General features: G+C 35.4%; 1 protein-coding gene across 4 annotated transcripts in view; it reads left to right on the forward strand.

Moving 5' to 3' along the window:
• The window catches only part of LOC150109126 (carnitine O-palmitoyltransferase 1, liver isoform-like), a 307,532-nt gene that overhangs the window by 207,897 nt on the left and 82,058 nt on the right, over positions 1-17,577 (forward strand). For all 4 annotated transcript variants that reach the window (XM_090405758.1, XM_090405762.1, XM_090405750.1 and 1 more), the window contains exons 11-12: positions 5,217-5,297; positions 16,073-16,148. In XM_090405758.1, coding sequence (XP_090261884.1) covers positions 5,217-5,297; positions 16,073-16,148 — 157 coding nt within the window. The remainder of the gene's footprint in view (positions 1-5,216; positions 5,298-16,072; positions 16,149-17,577) is intronic.

Raw genomic sequence — 17,577 nt, forward strand, 5'->3', positions numbered from 1 at the left:
AACTTCAAACACTTTCCTCAGCCACCTGAACAAACAATACGAATGCATAAAAATTTACTCTAATGAAACTGAACACAAAAACTCACTTCATTTTCTGGAAGTGAGCTTTTGTGTTCTGTCTACTTTAAGCCCATACATACCAGCTGGTACATGCATGTAAACTCTTACTAAACTCTATCATTCACAAAAGCTTGGAGTCATTAACACTCTCAAAAACAGAGTTATAATAATTTGCTCTGAGCAAGCTCTTAAGCAAGAATTACAAATTATTAGTAGTATGTTTATAAACAATGGCTATAACAGAAATGCCGTCAATAAAATTCTTCACAGAACTACACAGAAATGGAAATAATATAGATTACAATAATGTCATAACTATTCCATAGATTAAAGGGATATCAGATAAAATAAATAGAATACTACATTATTACAATCTTAATGCTACTTTTAAAGCATATTCAATTCTTCCAAGAATCCCCCTTCCTCTCCTCCATCCTGGAGTTGTGAAACTGGATGCACAATTCCATTCCTTAAAAAAAGGAATACAAATGACACATCAAATTTAACAATTTTGGTAAATTAGTCCTCTCTGATCATTCTCTTAACACTCTGCACCAAATTGATTGGAAAGAAACCTGTTCTTTACACCATACAAAAACTTGGTATGAACACAAATTTAAGGAAACCTGTGAAATTATAATTAACCATTATAGTCTAAACAATACAGGTTTCCTAAATTCTCCAGCAAACCTTCCCTTTAAGACTCTAACCAATAATTTTAGCCTCTTATTTCATATGTTGGCCACTGTCAATACTGTTTTTGTTCTAATTTATCTGTGAGTAATCTCCAGCATCTCTAGCCACACTGATAACAGGAGCTAGCTTTAATGTAGTGCTGTTTTTTCCAGCAGATGTCAGGCCACTATTGTTAACAGTTGACTTTAGCTTACTATGTATATTGTAATGTAGCTTAATCTAATAGATAAGGTTAGGTGTTGGACGTTATTCATAACATCAAACAAAGTAAATTATAAAAAGATGTTTATTAACTGGCTTATATTTCTCTAGATTTCAAACCAGCATCTTCAGAGCAAAACATGTTGCAGTTTACATACAACAATAAGTGAAACAGTTGTAACAGACAAAAGATCTCAAGTCCTAATTTGGCACCCTCTGATGTTGTAAAAAAAAAGTATTACAATTGTGTAGGAATTGATCTCAGGATAAGTCTCCCAAATTTTTAGCAAATTAATGTATCCATACTTCTTAAGGTTGGGAGAATGCTTCTTAGCCATTGCTGATTCTAAAAATAATCTTTCTGACCCGAAATGACTTCTGTTAGCACATTGGTTTTCTTCAGTCTAATCCTGTATGAAGGAGATGTCCAAAGCCTGTCCAGGCTTGCTATAATAAAGAGTAGCAGATGTACTTCTAATTTTTCTCCAAGACAGATGTTAATAGATCTTCCTAACCTATCCATAGTGAGCCAAGTCACAGAGAACTTCATACACTCGAAGATATGCTAGATGGTGGAGTTTGTCCTTAGAAGAGCGGATCAAAGTTGCTAATTTGATATGTGGTATGAAGGTTATATTTTATTAGTACTTTGGCTATCTTTTCAGATGTTGTACCTCAAATAGAGGGGATAGGAATATAGTGGTTTCTGTTCTTATATGTTTGAGGAGGGGGATGTAGGAGGGCCATGTAATATTTGATCTATTTTATAAGAGCTGTAGCCGTTGAACTGGGAAAGTATGGCAAAGATTGTCAAAAAATGAGAACTGCATCATTAGAACATAAGTAAAACTCTTCTAAGGACAAACAACTCCCCCCCCCCTTTTTTTTTTTAGCATATCCTAGAGTGTATGACTCTCTTTCTTGATAAGATTACACATCCATTTGACTCATACCCTATTTATTCTTTGAACTCTTGGGACACATTTTGATATTGCATCATTTAATTATTTTTTAAATGCTTTCCATGCACTGTTAATATTCTTTCCATCCAGCAACCAATACCATTGTGCTGAACCCGGTATACTCCTCAGTTGGTCATAATTTCCTGCTTTGTAGTTCAGCATGTAACCTTTTCTGAATGAACATTCATAAATAAGATGAAAAGCCAAACGGCTATTTTTTCTGGCGAGGTTGATAAGTAAAGGGGATAAAAATCCTTTATTGTTTTTCAGCCAGTATGCGAAACTAAGATCGAAAACTACGATCTAAATGTTTCATGCCGACGAACTGTCGGTGGATCCAAGCGTAAGTGATCACTTGGTAGTGGTCTGGGTAGTGACCTCTCCTCATAATGTAAAGCAGTTCTACAACTCCTAGGAGCTGTGTGTTTTTACATTATGAGAAAATATCAAGGATAGTGAGGGATCTTGCTCCACCTTTGCATCGAGTTGCCTTGGTGTGGCACTACTAAGTGGTCACTTATGCTTGGATCCACCGACTTCGTCGGCATGAGACATTTAGATCGTAGTTTTTGATCTTAGTTTCGCATACTGGCTGAAAAACAATAAGGGATTTTTATCCCCTTTACTGAACATTCATAAAGTTAGTCACTTCCCAAGTGAGTTACCACATGATCACTGTTACCAACCATCTTTAACTGAAACCCTTTCTGACACTATAATCCGATCTAACACTCTTTGACCATGAGCTCCTTCTGTAACTTGCTGCTTGAGGAAGTTATCTCGCAACAGCTCAATAAATTCACTTCCATTCTTCTCGTGTGATTTCACAGCTACCCAATCAGTGTTTAAATAATTAAAGTCCCCCATTATGATTACTCTTTTTTCACCCATTGTATTTATTTGGTGATGCATCTTCATCGCTAGCAACTTATTCACCAAGTCTGTAACAACACCCCCACTATGTATTTAATCTTTTTTATGTATTTACTCCAGCTCACAGCAGATGGGTTCAAACTCACTGCTACTCAGTATTGCAGTCATAGGTCTCAACTAAAACTGGATTCAAGTCATTTGATATCATTAGCAGCACTCCCCCTCCTCTCCTGTCTATCCTTCCTAAAAATACTGTACCTTTTACACTCAATACCAGTTAGTATGTCTGCTTCTGATATCCAGGTCTCACTAATGTCTACAATCTGAGGTCCAACATTTTGACCAAGGCAACAAACTCTACTCCTTTGTTTCTGATTTGCCTAGCATTCATGTACAGACATAATAAGTTACCTGCAGGCTCTTTTGTATACACTTGTCTGTAGTCTGCGTGACACATTTTGACAACTTGCATATCTGTTTTTATCTGGTTCCTTACTTATGCAGACATCTTTACACATTCTTGACAGGTCTGAATCAGACAAACATGGAATCGTTCTCTCTTCATAATCATTTCCTTGTGGAAATGATTATTGTTAATAACAGTTATTATTATTACTGTTAATAATGTTGTTAATTGTTATTATTATTGTTAATAACCATTCCCATCATTAATACAGTTATCTAACATTGTCACTCTTACACACACATTCTTACAATGCCTATAATATGAGGTCCAAATATATTAACCAAGGCAACAAACTCTACTCCTTTGTTTCTGATAATCCTAGCATTCATGTACTTGATACCAATTAGCACATCTGCTTCTGGTAGTCAGGTCTCACTAATGCCTACAATATGAGGTCCCAATATATTAACCAAGACAACAAACTACTCCTTTGTTTCTGATACTCGGAAAGAAAACTGAATTTAGAAGTGAAAAATATAAAATAATGATCAGATATACTAAAAGACTCAGATATCAAAATTTTTTTTTATATTTATTGTAGTCAGTTCATAGCAAACACCATTATAACAAATTCATTCATACCAGACCAACAGCAAACCCTGACCAAAACCCACAGACCCAGTGATATTCAAAATGAAATTTGTTATAGCAGATGCACTATAATAAGCAATTCATCTTTCTCATGAGTTCATAGGTGAGAGTTAACTGTACAGATATTTACATTTTCAGATATAGCAACCACTGTAGACAATGGCACAATGTAAAGTTTACAAACTTGTTTTAATAGATATACAAAAAGAATCAATCAGTTATAATTTTTTTTTATTTTGTCTCAAGGGAAATTATGTTTCATTTTGAATTTAAAAAATTCAAAATGAAAACTTCAAATTGAATTTTTCATTCAATTTGAAGAAATTGAATGAAAAATTCATTTCATTCAATGAATGAAATGAATTTTTCATTTCAATGAATGAAATGAAAAATTCATTTCATTCATTGAATGAAATGAATTTTTCATTCAATTTCTTCAAAGAGACAGTGAATATCATATAACAAACCTGTTTTATGATTGAAAATAATACTATTAATTTCTGGTTATATATGGTAGTATAGCTACCAGCTTGGTTGACTGCATGGATATTGCTTCTTCTTTTGACCTGATAGGTTGTGGATTTGGATCTCACCATGGATATGGATTTTGTCGATGTCTTTAGGTGGTAGCTAAATTTGATTGTGTGAAGCCACACTGAAGTGGCTTGAAGAAAGTTCTATATTTGGTCTCTACAGCATAATTTGTGGATTAGTCCATCCACAATACTAATGTATGATAGGTTTGTGATCTTTTGTGAATGGGATTCATAAAAAACAAAAAAAGTAATAGTTAATTTCATTGACCACATGGTATCTGTGTGAAAAGCTAAAAACAGAATTGCGGTATGTCATAAAATGCTTGAAGTTAAATCATTAAAACACTTGTTGTTTTAATGATTTGCTCATATTTTTCCAGTCAATTCCATACTTGTTATAATCCTATAATTTTGCAATTTCAGTTATCATAATTTCACCCTTCACTTAGAGATTTATTTCAAAATTGTAATAATACTTTGAGCTTTTTTGTCTAATTTCAGTACTTAATCCAATTTAAAACAAAATTGAATTACCCTTCACATTTTAATAATAATCCTAAATATCCAATATTATCAAAAATCTATCTAGCCAGAGTAGTTATCAAATAGATACATATGCAGTTCATAATTTGTCTAAAAATACAAAATACTTCTGAAATTAAACATCACAACTATATCAATTAAAGTTATATATATACAAAAATAGGAAATTTAATTGTATAATGAAATTTGGAAGAGAAAACTAATGTGGTCATTTTTCCCTCCCTTTTACTATGTAATTTTTTATGCCTATTTTATCTGAGTTTTATTATACTGGCTTTTATTTTTTAGACAGTTAGAAAAAATACTCAAAGATATGAGTCCACCTGATGCAGGAGAAGAATATCTAGCTGCTTTAACAGCATTAGACAGGTAAGTGATTATTTATTTATTACTGTTTTACCAGTAATATATGTAAGCAAAAAGGGGAGTAATTTAAGTAACTTTAAGTTACTTAAAGGATTTTTATAGGATTAATACAAAGGAAATATTTCAGCACTTGGCTAGATGGGACAAGACAAGAGGTTGTTCCTGGAAATTGGGTGAATGAACTTGGAGAAACGTGAATGAATGGAATGGGTTGCCAGAGTCAGTTGTGAGTGCTTTGTCTGTTAATGATTTCAAGGAGAGGTACAATAGATATTTGGGTCTTTATATATATATATATATATATATATATATTTAATTGGGATTTTATATATATATATATATATAAAATCCATTTTGTGAACATAATTCATGCTAAACTTTTATACCTTGAACTGGTATAAAATGATATATCATCCTTTTTAAGGCCAAAAACTTATCTTCTGTTCCTTTTTTGATTTATATATGCTGATATTCATAGAAACCACGTCACCTTACATAAATGTAGTTTTTAGTAGTTAAATGGCCATTTCCATTGCTTTATCATTGGATATTTCATTGTATTGCATCGTCTATCATTCCCATGGATTTCTGTATAGTGTAATAGTTGCTACTATTGTTAGCATTTTTTATGCGATGAATAGATGTCAAGAGCTAGTTTTTGCATTTTTGTGCTGAGATCACTATGACTAGTTATGTGCAGTTAACACCTCACAGAAAAAGTGTGATTCAAGCTTGGAATAGAGAAGGCTATTCCTCTCATGAAATAGCTAAAAGAGTGTCCACTTAGTTGATCTACTGTGATTGCTGTCGAAAGTGAAGGAAACTGAATCCACTGAAAGAAAGAAGGGGACAGGAAGAAAGCCACTATCTACACCATGCCAAGATAGAGTTCTAAAGTGGCTCTATCTCAAAAATTGCCATGCATCATCTAGAGAACTGAAACTTAATTGGGAGAACAAATGGGAGTTGTGGCAAGCTTTGTAACTTTCAGGAGAAGACTAATTCGACAGAGACTGAAAGCCAGGTGCCTTAAAAAGATGCCCTCATTAACTAAAACTTTCAGTTTGGCTTAGTGAAACTGGCACAAAAAGCATGCCAAATGGACTCTTGATCAGTGGAAAAAAGTAATTTTTTTCTGATGAGAAAAAGTTTAACCTGCAGTGTATCGATGTCACAGACAGTTCAAAGACAATCAGAGGAAAAATTCAACTCTGACTATCTGCTCTCCACAGTCAAATGATCTGGAGCTGCATGTCCTATCATGGTGTTGGTCGCTTGCATTTCATAAAAAGGTTCAGTGAATGCACAAGTGTACCAGAAAATTTTAGAATTGCTGCCTACCACCAGAGACCACTTTGCTGTAACAATGAACTGCATCTTTCAGGATGACTCTGATCCTTGTCATAGGGCAGAAAGTGTAAGAACTGAGTTTAGTACTTAAAACAGCTTTAATTTTTGTTGCAGGTTAATAAGTGCCTCAATAAATGCTTGATCGATTTTTTTCAATCAAGCAGAAATGAATTTTCTGCTTCTTCTTAGATCTCAACCCCATTGAGAATTGTGGTACCAAATTGAGACTGAAATACACAAGAAGCTCCAAGCTGAAAAACACTTCGGAAGCTCCAAGAAGCCATTATAAGGGTATGGAACCATTAATTGGCAGTTGCATCCATCAAGAAATTGATTTTGTCAATGCCCTGCCAATGCCAAGCTGTAATAAAGGCAAGAGGAGGACCCACGATAGTCTCTGTAGCTCATTCGGTATAGACTAAGCCCTTTGGTCAGAAAGACCTGGGTTCAATTCCTGTCCATGATGTGAGGAACCATTATCTGGTCTCTTTTGACCAAAGGTGAGTTAGCCAATCTCATATGGAGGTAGAGGCAGGGGTGTAGTCCTAAAAGAAATAGTGCAGGGGCTCTACCTTGGAAACAAAAATGCAAAGCACAAAGTGTGGCATCATCATCATCATCATCATCAAATTCCTGCCATGTACCCTCAAGGGGTGTACAGGATATGACAGTACTACATGAAAAAATTACATCATTACTAACTTCCTATCTACAATTTTCCTCCAAATCAGTCTGTTACTTGTCAAGACTCCAATATTATCAGATCTTATATTTCTATCGTCTAAGGCACTTTGTACCGTATCAATCCACCTATATCTTGGTCTTCCTCTGGGTCGTTTTCCTGCCAAGCTGGCAGAGAACACTTGTTTTGCTAATCTTTCCTCTCCCATTCTATTTAAGTGACCATACCATCTGAGATTAGCTCTGCTAACGCATTCCTGGATGCTGACAATGTCAAGTTCTTTCCTAATATCCTCATTTTTAATATGATATTGCCATTGATGCCATCTGTTCACGCCTCTAATCTTTCTCAGGACTCTCATATCTGCGGTCTCTAGTCTTTGGTCAAGTGTTTTACTTCTGACCCAGCTCTCAGATCCATAAGTTAAAATTGGTTTGAACACAGTCTTGTATACAGCTAATTTAGTGTTCCGACTAATTTCTTTCTTATTCCATATGAATTTATTCAATTGACTTCCCACGATACCAGCTTTGCTGATTCTGTTGTCTATTTCTATATTTAGTTTACCATCTTCAGTAAAAATTGTGCCTAAGTAGCTGAAATGTTTTACTTGTTCCACAGGTTCTCCATTCACAATACAGTTGACATTTTCAATGATTCTGCCTATTTACAGGGCCTTTGTCTTTTTATTGCTGACCTTCATACCATATCTATTACAACAGCTGTTCAATTTAGTCAGAGAATCTTGCAGACTTGTAGCGGATTTATTTAGAAGTATAACATCATCCGCATAAAGCAAAGAGCTGACATTAACATCTCCAATTTTGATATCAGGTTTAATACCACATTCCTTCATAATGTGATCCATATAGATAATGAATAACAGAGGGGATAATGTACATCCTTGTCTCACACCAGATTTAACATTAAACCATCTTCCTGTACTTCCTTCAATTCTAACTGCTGACTCACAACTCAAATAAAGACTAAGTATTGCTTGATATAATGCCCCATTGACACCATATAACTGTAGCGTATTGAATAGCTTCTCTCTTGGCACCTTGTCATATGCCTTTTCCAAATCGACAAAACTTAAATACAGATCTTTGTTATATTCCCATGCTTTCTCGACTATTTGTCGTAAAGTGAAGATCTGATCCTGACAGCCTCTATTTGGCCTGAATCCAGCTTGTTCTTCACCAAGCTTTTCTTCCACAATTCTTCTCAACCGTTTCTCAAGTATGCTTGCATAGATCTTGCCAGGAACACTCAGTAGGGAAATACCTCTGTAATTCTCACATTCAGTTTTATTTCCCTTTTTATATATAGGTACTATGAGAGCTCTACTCCAATCATCGGGAATTCGTCCCTCTGTCCAGGCTTTCTGAACTATGCAGTGCAGCCACTGTAAGACTCTTATACCACCATACTTCAGCATTTCTGGTCGAATATCATCTGCTCCTGCTGCCTTTCCACATTTCAAGCCTTTGATGGCTTTTTCTACTTCAAGTATGGATATGTATTCCTGACTGCATGCCTGGTCAGTGTTTTTTATCACTGTGCTGTCATCACTGCTTGTTTCATTTAGCAGTTTTTCAAAGTAATTACTCCATACTTCAAGGATATCTTTTTCTCCTGTTTTCATTTCACCTTTATCATCTCTAATTCCTTTTACAGCACTCTTTCCTCCATTCCTAAGCTTCTTCAACAACCTCCAGAATATTTTGCCACCTTCTTGATATTTATTTTCTATATTCTTGCCAAAGTCCTCCCATGACTTTTGTTTAGCTAGTTTTACACACTGTCAGTTTCTATGAGCGTGTGTGTGTGTGTGTGTACACACACACACACACACACACACGGGGGGGGGGGGGGGGTCTGGAAAGCTCTGATAAACACCTAGAACAAAAATTTAATATCATTTTTGTTCTAGGTGTTTATCAGAACTTTCAGACCCCCCCCCCATATACGCACACACCCTTACCCAGCTATGTACTTCATTAAGTCTAAATCTGCACTAGATCTAGTTTGGACTACACTGCTTCTCTGGGCTGTTGGTAAAGGCTTCAATTTTGTGTATTTCACATTTAACCAGAACATGTTTACCATGGATTGGTAGGAGAGATTTATGGTCTGTGCATACATCTTTGGTCATTTTGAAGAGCATCTGTTACTCTGTGTTTAAGGACTGTAGTTTTGTCTCCCACTGTTGATTTTGATACTTTTTAAGTGCATATTGAACTTCCTTTGATGTCCTGTTAAGACATTGTTGGTGTTCTTGGGATAGCATTTGTGGTATTGGCACCTGGTTCTGTACTTTTCATGGATCAGGTTTTTAATCTTATCTGGAAGTTGATCAGAGTTTGTGCATGACATCAGCACAACTGCATTAACAGCTGTTACTGCAGTTGTTGTCTGCTTTTCTAAGCTCAAAATTGAGTCAGCAATTTTTTCCTTTGAGTTGATGGCAGGAATTGGGCCAGTAGATTAGTGTAGAACGGTTGATAGTTTTGTCCAGTTGACAGTTGGGACCCGATCTGGGATACTTACTTATTGTAAGTCCAGTTTTAGTAAATCTGGGTTTTGGTCAGAGCTGAGGTTGTCCATTGTACTTGTTTGTTATTGATGCACAATATTTTGTATTATTGCTATATCAAGAACAGCAGGAAGTCCTGCCACATTGTAGTATGGGGGGTTCTGGAGGTCCTGTGATCACTGTGTTCCTGGTGGCAGCAAAGTCATTGAGGGTTCTACCATTTCAGTCTGCTATTCCAGGCTGTGGGCTTAACGTTCAGGTCTCCTACTAGCAGGAGAATTTCGTTTATGTCGAGAATTTCACTCAAGTCTACTTCCAGTAACTGTTTGCTTGGAGAGTTATATATGGAGTATATTTTCAAGGAACCCGCATTTGGGGAACTCGCATTTCAGGAAACCTCCACTCCCATGATTTCTGTGTTGGCAGTGGCAGGATTTACAGTTTCATTGTGTTCTATATTGAGCTTGACAAATACAGCCCCCCCCCCCCCATCTTTGGCATTGGTCTGTCATTTCAGTATAGAACATAGTTCCTAAGTCTTTGGTTGTTGGCTGGTCGAAAGTGCATTTCATTTACGAGGATTACCTTAGCACTATAATGTATTGTAAATTCTTGTAGTTTGCACATTTTGTTTCCTAGACCGTTGGCATTCCAGAACACAATCAATAGAGAATTTGGCCTTCTATATTTGTTAGCCACCAACTAGTGCAGTAAGAATTGTTTCTGTGTGCTTCACAAACTTGTTTGTGGTGTCCTGGCTGGGGTTTGCTTCACTGAACTCAATTAATATTTTACTCAGAGTGTCTGCTATGACTTCAGCTTTGCTGGAATCGATTGGACATTGGGGTTCAGTTTTTCCTGCAGGCTTTGAAGCCACCACCTCTGCATACAAGGAATGTGTTTGGTGGGTTATCAGCATTTGCTGTGGGTGCCTGTGGAGTTGTTGTTGGTGGTGCTCTTAGGTTTTCTTTGTTAATTTTTGGGTGGCCAAGTATTGCTTGCAACCTCTGTAGTTAGCAGGATGTGGTCTGCCACAGTTGGCACATTTAGCTGGCTCTGTTTTTGTTATTTTGCAGGAAGCCCTTGCATGGTTTCTCTGCATTTACCACAGCAGAAATCAGCCTTGTAGCAGTGTTGAGTGGCCAAATTTTTAGAATGGTGGCATTGTCCAATTGTTGCCTTCCATTTTAATGGTTCTGGTTTTATAGCCAGGTTGCAAACTGCTTTTAGATCAGATTTCTCAGTACTGTTTGCTGATTTCCACTAGGACAAGAGCACTGGCTGTTATCGGCCTGCTCAGAGCATACAGCTAACTTTAATAGGATTTAGTTTGCAGTTTTGGAGGTCTCTTCAGACCTCTTCAGTGGTGACGGATTCTGTAATACTGCACAGTACCACCTTGAAGATTTTTTGCTTTTCAAACCAAATGTGTATGGAAGTTTTTATCGTCAAAGTTTAGTGAGTACATGGTAGTCAGCTACCATGTCTGGCTATTTGGACCCTGTCATCCAGGTTCCTGGCTTTTGTAATATTTATTTTACGGTTTTTGAGGGCCGTGGCCACTTCCTTTCATTGTTCCTTGACTTGCAGGATAACAGGAGGAGCTCTTTCCTTACATTGGTTTGTTTCTGATTCCATGGAGGTTGAACTTTCATTTTGATGTTGGTTTCTTGCATTGTTTTTTTCCTTCTGACTTTGCAGGATCCATCTTTTCCTCAGTTGTTTCGTGGGATAAACATGAGTCAGAATGTGAGTACAGAGTGTGAGACTCTGGTCTGTTGTCAATGATCGGAGTGGTTGTTGTATTCTCGAGCATAACCTGGAGTCATTCTGGCCATTTCATTTGCAAGAAGTCATAAATACTTCTGAATTGTGAAAATGCCTACTTTGAACTCTAGGCTTTCCCACTCAGGATTGCTCAGTTGAAGTTTGTAGAACAATCCTAAATTTTAAGTTAAGAGAACAGATAGAAAAAAAAAAGAAAAGAGGAGAGAAATAGAATAAATTTAGTAGCAAGCTGGTACTTCCTTCTGAAGAAGCCTCGAACCCAAAGTCACTAAAGATAGGATGAATAAATCTCAACGAGTCACCTCAAGATCTCCAGTCCAAAATATCAGATGCTCTGGATAACTGTTGACCAAGTTCAATGTTTTTCCCATATACAAGTATTGATATGGTGTATCACCTTATTATTAAAATACTCTGGATCAGAGGTAGTTGTGGAAAGTTTTTTCATTTGGTTATAGGTTAAATAAAATTGACAAGAAATTGTATTCTTATTTAATCCTTTATTCAAGTGTAAGCAAAGAAAATTTTGCACGTAAAGTATCTTCATAACTGCCACATCTGTATATGAGACAGGTTAACATTCAATTGTTAAGTATGCAGGTTTCCATAAATTAAGGAACACAGAGAAAAACTTAAATAACTTGGGAAGAATGAGGGGAACGTTGGATTTGCTTCCAACGTTCTCTTTCTGCACACAGTGGGTGTGCAGAAAGCTTTATGAAGGTGGCCTGTTATTACTTTGTATTGTAGAGTAAATCAGGACATCTGTAAACAGCACTAACCCCATGCTGGTCTTGGGCTAGTTGAAGTGGAGATATTGTCACACAAACACCAGTCAGTGAGCATACAGACCAGGGAGAGAAGCAGGGACACGTTATTATCCTTCTAATATCTGTGAAAGGGACACTTATGGTGGAGGTAGTGTGATGGTTTAGGGAGACATCTCTTTAGGTGGACTCATCGACCTGTACGTGCTTTCTGGTAGAACCACAAATGCTGCAACTTATAGAGACAAGTTCCTAGACTCCTTTATTTGTCCATATGCTGGTGCAGTAGAAGAGACATTCATCCTACAAAGCGATAATGCTTGTTCTCTTTGAGTGAAGTTTGTGGACCAATATCTTCAAGAGGCTATCACATGTGTGGACTGGCCGGCCAGGTTTCCTGACCTTAATCCTATTGATCATGTCTAGAATACTCTAGGTAGATGTGTTGCTGCCCTCAGTCCCCCTTCCTCCAAATCTTGAGGGACTTAGGAGAGCTCTGAAGGAGCAGCAGTTATTATTACTGAGCTCCTGGACTCCATTATAAACAGCATGACAGATCACTATGATGTTGTATTGCCATGAGGGCTGACCTCATTCGTTATTGAGGCACTCTCATAATCGTATTTTGACTTCTTGTTTTTGACTATTATCTTCATGTGTTAATTCGTTTGTTGCTGAATTAAGGTATTTATTTACAATTTTTGTGGATGTTTCTTATATCTCATATCACATCTCATATCATACTGCTTTTTGCAAATTACATAAAATTCATCATACAGTGTTTTGAGTTATCACGATTTTTTTTCTTTATGTAATTGATGGAAATCAGTGTATATACAGACAGTGCACTGATCAGTTTAAATCAGGAGAGAACAAAATACATAAATGTTAAAGGTTGGACAGTGGGTATATCATATAGCATCCTGAAATAGTTTGTAGAATAACTGTATTCAATTTACTGATGAGATGGACCAGTGTATAAGACTGGTGTATCATATTGTTTGCAGTTAAACAGACCTTAAGACCAGTTGTAAATGAGATCCGAATCTTTTTCAAGGACATTAGAGTTTTTGAATGAATGTACACTTTAGTGGCATTACCCAGAAAGGTTACAGAGTTGGTTAACTGTTGATCACATAAATCATTGATGTCGATGAGCAAACAAAGAGTTGAAACATTGCTTAGAGTAAATCACTCAGAATAAGGAGATTGGAAAAAATACTTACTTGCGAGTACGTACCTGTTGTTTTTGAGTATTCCAAAAGCTTTAAACCATTGAAGTAGTAAACCTGTGATACTATTAGTCTTGGGTTTGTTTATTAGCTTGCTGTGAATCATTGACTTGAAAGTCCTTCTGAAATTTATATAAAGGTTGTCTTGATTTTTCCAAAAGATATTTCCATCTAGATTTTTATACTATAGCAATTGCAGAACACGATTGGATACAAACTAGTTTGGTGATAGAAGTTTATTGGTATGTTAGTAGGATATTAGATGGCTATTGATTATTGATTTGAAGTCGCATAAAAATAGTTTACGATTCTTGGCACACTAGTTTTCCTATGAGAAAACAGCTTAAAGCCATAGGTCTCATACCTGATCCAACCAGTAGTTGACTCTGAAAATGATTCACAGAGAAAGAGCTAGAAAGAATTGATTTGTTGTTAAATGGAACGAATATCCATTTTATCCAGATAAGGATGGTTGAGTTGGCTTGAGGATGTCCTAACATTGAGTGTTTAGTACATGCAATGCCACAACTATCATAATTAAGACAATGGTTAAACCAGGAAGTAATTTCTGATGAAAACTGAGCAAAAAAATTGATTTGAAATTTCAGTGTATCTTAATTGATGTCAGAACAGTGGTGAGAGATCTTAAATGTCAGTTGGAATTCTCTTTATGTTCTCAGTTCAGTGTTTATAAAATTATAATAATTTTATCATGAAATTGATTGAATATGCCATTTTTTTACATATGTATTTGAAATTGTTTGATTTTAGAGTATGCTAGATTAGGTGACCTTTTAAAAGGAAGTAGGAGATTGCAGAGTTTGCATCTGTACTTTCTTCTTCAGGCTTTGTTTCTGTAAGATAATCCTTTTTATATGGGATAGACTGTTTTTACCACTTGAATTTTGATCGACTGTTGGATTGAGTTTTACAAGCATCACAAACAGATAGAGTAGAGCAGAGATCATTAACCACGCTACCGGCCAAGACGTCTATAGACGTTCACTTTATCATGGATGCGAAGTGCTTATTAAAATTGTAATACCATTGTTATAACAATGAAATATATGATGGATACGAAGCGTATGCGGATGCGTATTTGATCCACAACGGCCGGTAAGGTGGTTAATAGGCTTTTAGGTTTTGCACCTTTCAATCTAGAACGAGAAAGTAGCATTCGATAATATGTGATCTGCCTTTTTGTGCAGCCAGTCCATTAATCTGATGAATTATTCTCATGCCATAGATGCTAGACAGAGTTCAATGGAATCCAACCAAAATTTTGTACTACAATAGATTTAAATTTGATTATCTACATATTTAAATTTGATTTAATATTTGAAATTTGCAGAACCTTATGTCATTGCTCAGACTGCATGTCTATCTCAAATTTTTGGGGAATAATTACAATAAACTTTTTTTGAAGTTAACCTTCAATTATAGAACTATGCATGGTTCCCTGGAACTGGGGAACTGTAATAGCTTTCTCTTGTTCACTCAGCTGTGATAAGACAAGAAAATATTCTCATGCTATGTGACTTTCTTATGTTTCAAAAGAGAGAAATTAGTCGGAACACTAAGTTAGCTGTATACAAGACAGTTTTCAAACCAGTTTTAACTTATGGATCTGAGAGCTGGGTCAGAAGTAAAACACTTGACCAAAGACTAGAGACCACAGATATGAGAGTCCTGAGAAAGATTATAAGCATGAACAGATGGCATCAATGGCAATATCATATTAAAAACACGGATATTAGGAAAGAACTTGACATTGTCAGCATCCAGGAATATGTTAGCAGAGCTAATCTCAGGTGGTATGGTCACTTAAACAGAATGGGCGAAGAAAGATTAGCAAAACAAGTGTTCTCTGACAGGTTGGCAGGAATACGACCCAGAGGAAGACCAAGATATAGGTGGATTGATACGGTACAAAGTGTCTTAGACAATAGAAATATAATATCTGGTAAATTTTTCATGTAGTACTATCATATCCTGTACAACCCTTGAGGATAGATGTCAGGAATTTGGTGATGATGATGTTTCATACTTTGTGTATTGTAACCAGACTTTTGCATTATCCTTGAATGATGCTCAGGTTGCAATGAGCAAAATTGCAGGAGTTTATATATAAAATTCTGATTTCCCTCACATGTGTTAGCAGTGTTTTAAAATATATCACTATAAATAATAGTGATATTTTTTACAGCGAACAGATTATGGGATAGCTGAATAGCTGGTTAATTGTGAAGGCCTTATGTTGTGTGATATATACCATAGTAATTCACACAGTACTCTTTCTTCTGATTGTTTGGTTAATCTCCATTTGGAATTTCATTGTGACACTAATGTTTCAGTAAATGAAAATGCATCTTTCTTTTAAAGTAAAAATTAATTTTTTAATACATTTTTTTTCCCCCAATCAGAGTATCATGGGCCAAAGCAAGAGAAAAGTACTTTTCAAAGGGTCTTAATAAGACTTCGTTAAAACTTATTGAAAGTGTAAGTATACATTATATAGAATTTCATGATACTGCAACTATTTATCTTCTTCTTCTTCATCTTCTCCTTAGGTCTGAGGCCTATTGTAACAATGTTTATTGCAATCCACCTTTCCACCATTTTTGTGGTCTTCCAACTGGTCTTGTAGTACTCAGTTTCCATTTTTCTATTCATGTAATTATTCTTTCTTTTTGCATTCTGTTGACATGCTTTTGCCATTCATTTTTCCTATTTCCTATCCATTCATTTACTGGTTGTGAGGCATGGTATTTTTGTATATTTCTTCATTTCTGGTGATTTCAAATTTTGTTTTTCTTGCAGTTTTTCCTAACAGTTTTCATTTCTGTAGTAGTATTTAACTGTTTGATCTTGTTTAACTGTTTCAGCTCGTGTTTCAGATGGGTAAGTTAAAACTGGTTATGTATACATAGTTTGTCTTAGTTACAACATTTAGATTTTTATTTTTCCATGTTATTCTATTTCTCCATAAATAAATCTTGCTTACCTTAAGCACTTGCTCTTTTACTTAGTTTTCTGTTATTCTTTCTGAATTAAACCAAATTCCTAAGTATTTAAAAACATCGCCTGTTTGATTATCTTTCTCTTTATTTCTAGCTTACCTCTAAATTACTAGTGTTTAGGGTTTTTTTTTATTGATGTTATGTGTTTGGTAAATCTATTGGAAATAAAATAATTCTTTCTCTAATTCTCACCTGTCTGGTTGGCTGAGTGGATAGCATGCCACTCTCTAACCAACAGGTCATGGGTTTAAGTCCCACTGCAGGCATGGGTGTTTGCAAAAAGCCTAATTTGGACAATCTTGTGTAGTTCCTTGAGTTTATAAGGCTTCTCTCTCTGTTTAAATTATGTTTTTTTTTTTTTTTTTTTTAGTGTGTGTAGGTCCACTGCATTGAGTTTTCTGACTCCATAGAGATACCATATAATAATAATCATAATCTTCTGTGTCTGCTACCTTTACTACATCATCTGCATAGCAAATTAGATTTACTATATTATTATTAATTTTTATTCCATTTCATTTCTTATCTTTTATTTCTGCTATTATTTCATCCATGAAAATATTGAACAGTTAATGTAACGAATCATCTAATTCCTTCAGTTTCTTTTGCTCATTATTTCAATATTTTATTACACATTTTCTCTATAAATATCTTTGATTTATTATCTGTGTTTTATTATTTCTTTTCCCCATTATATTTAAAATATCTTGTAATTTTATAAGTAGGATGCTTTATACAGATCTATAAAACACATAAAAATGGAGTGTTGTATTCTGTTGATTTTTTTTTATTAATTTCACAGTAAGTATTACATCTCCCTTTGTAGGATCTTCCTGATCTAAACTAAAACCTTGTTGTTCATCATTTAATTGTTCATCATTGGCAATAGATTGATTCCTCTGTAATTA

The sequence above is a fragment of the Typopeltis vanoorti genome, chromosome 2, assembly GCF_054136105.1.
Source record: "Typopeltis vanoorti isolate ZY-2024b chromosome 2, IOZ_Tvanoo_1.0, whole genome shotgun sequence".
Lineage (NCBI taxonomy): Eukaryota > Metazoa > Arthropoda > Arachnida > Uropygi > Thelyphonidae > Typopeltis > Typopeltis vanoorti.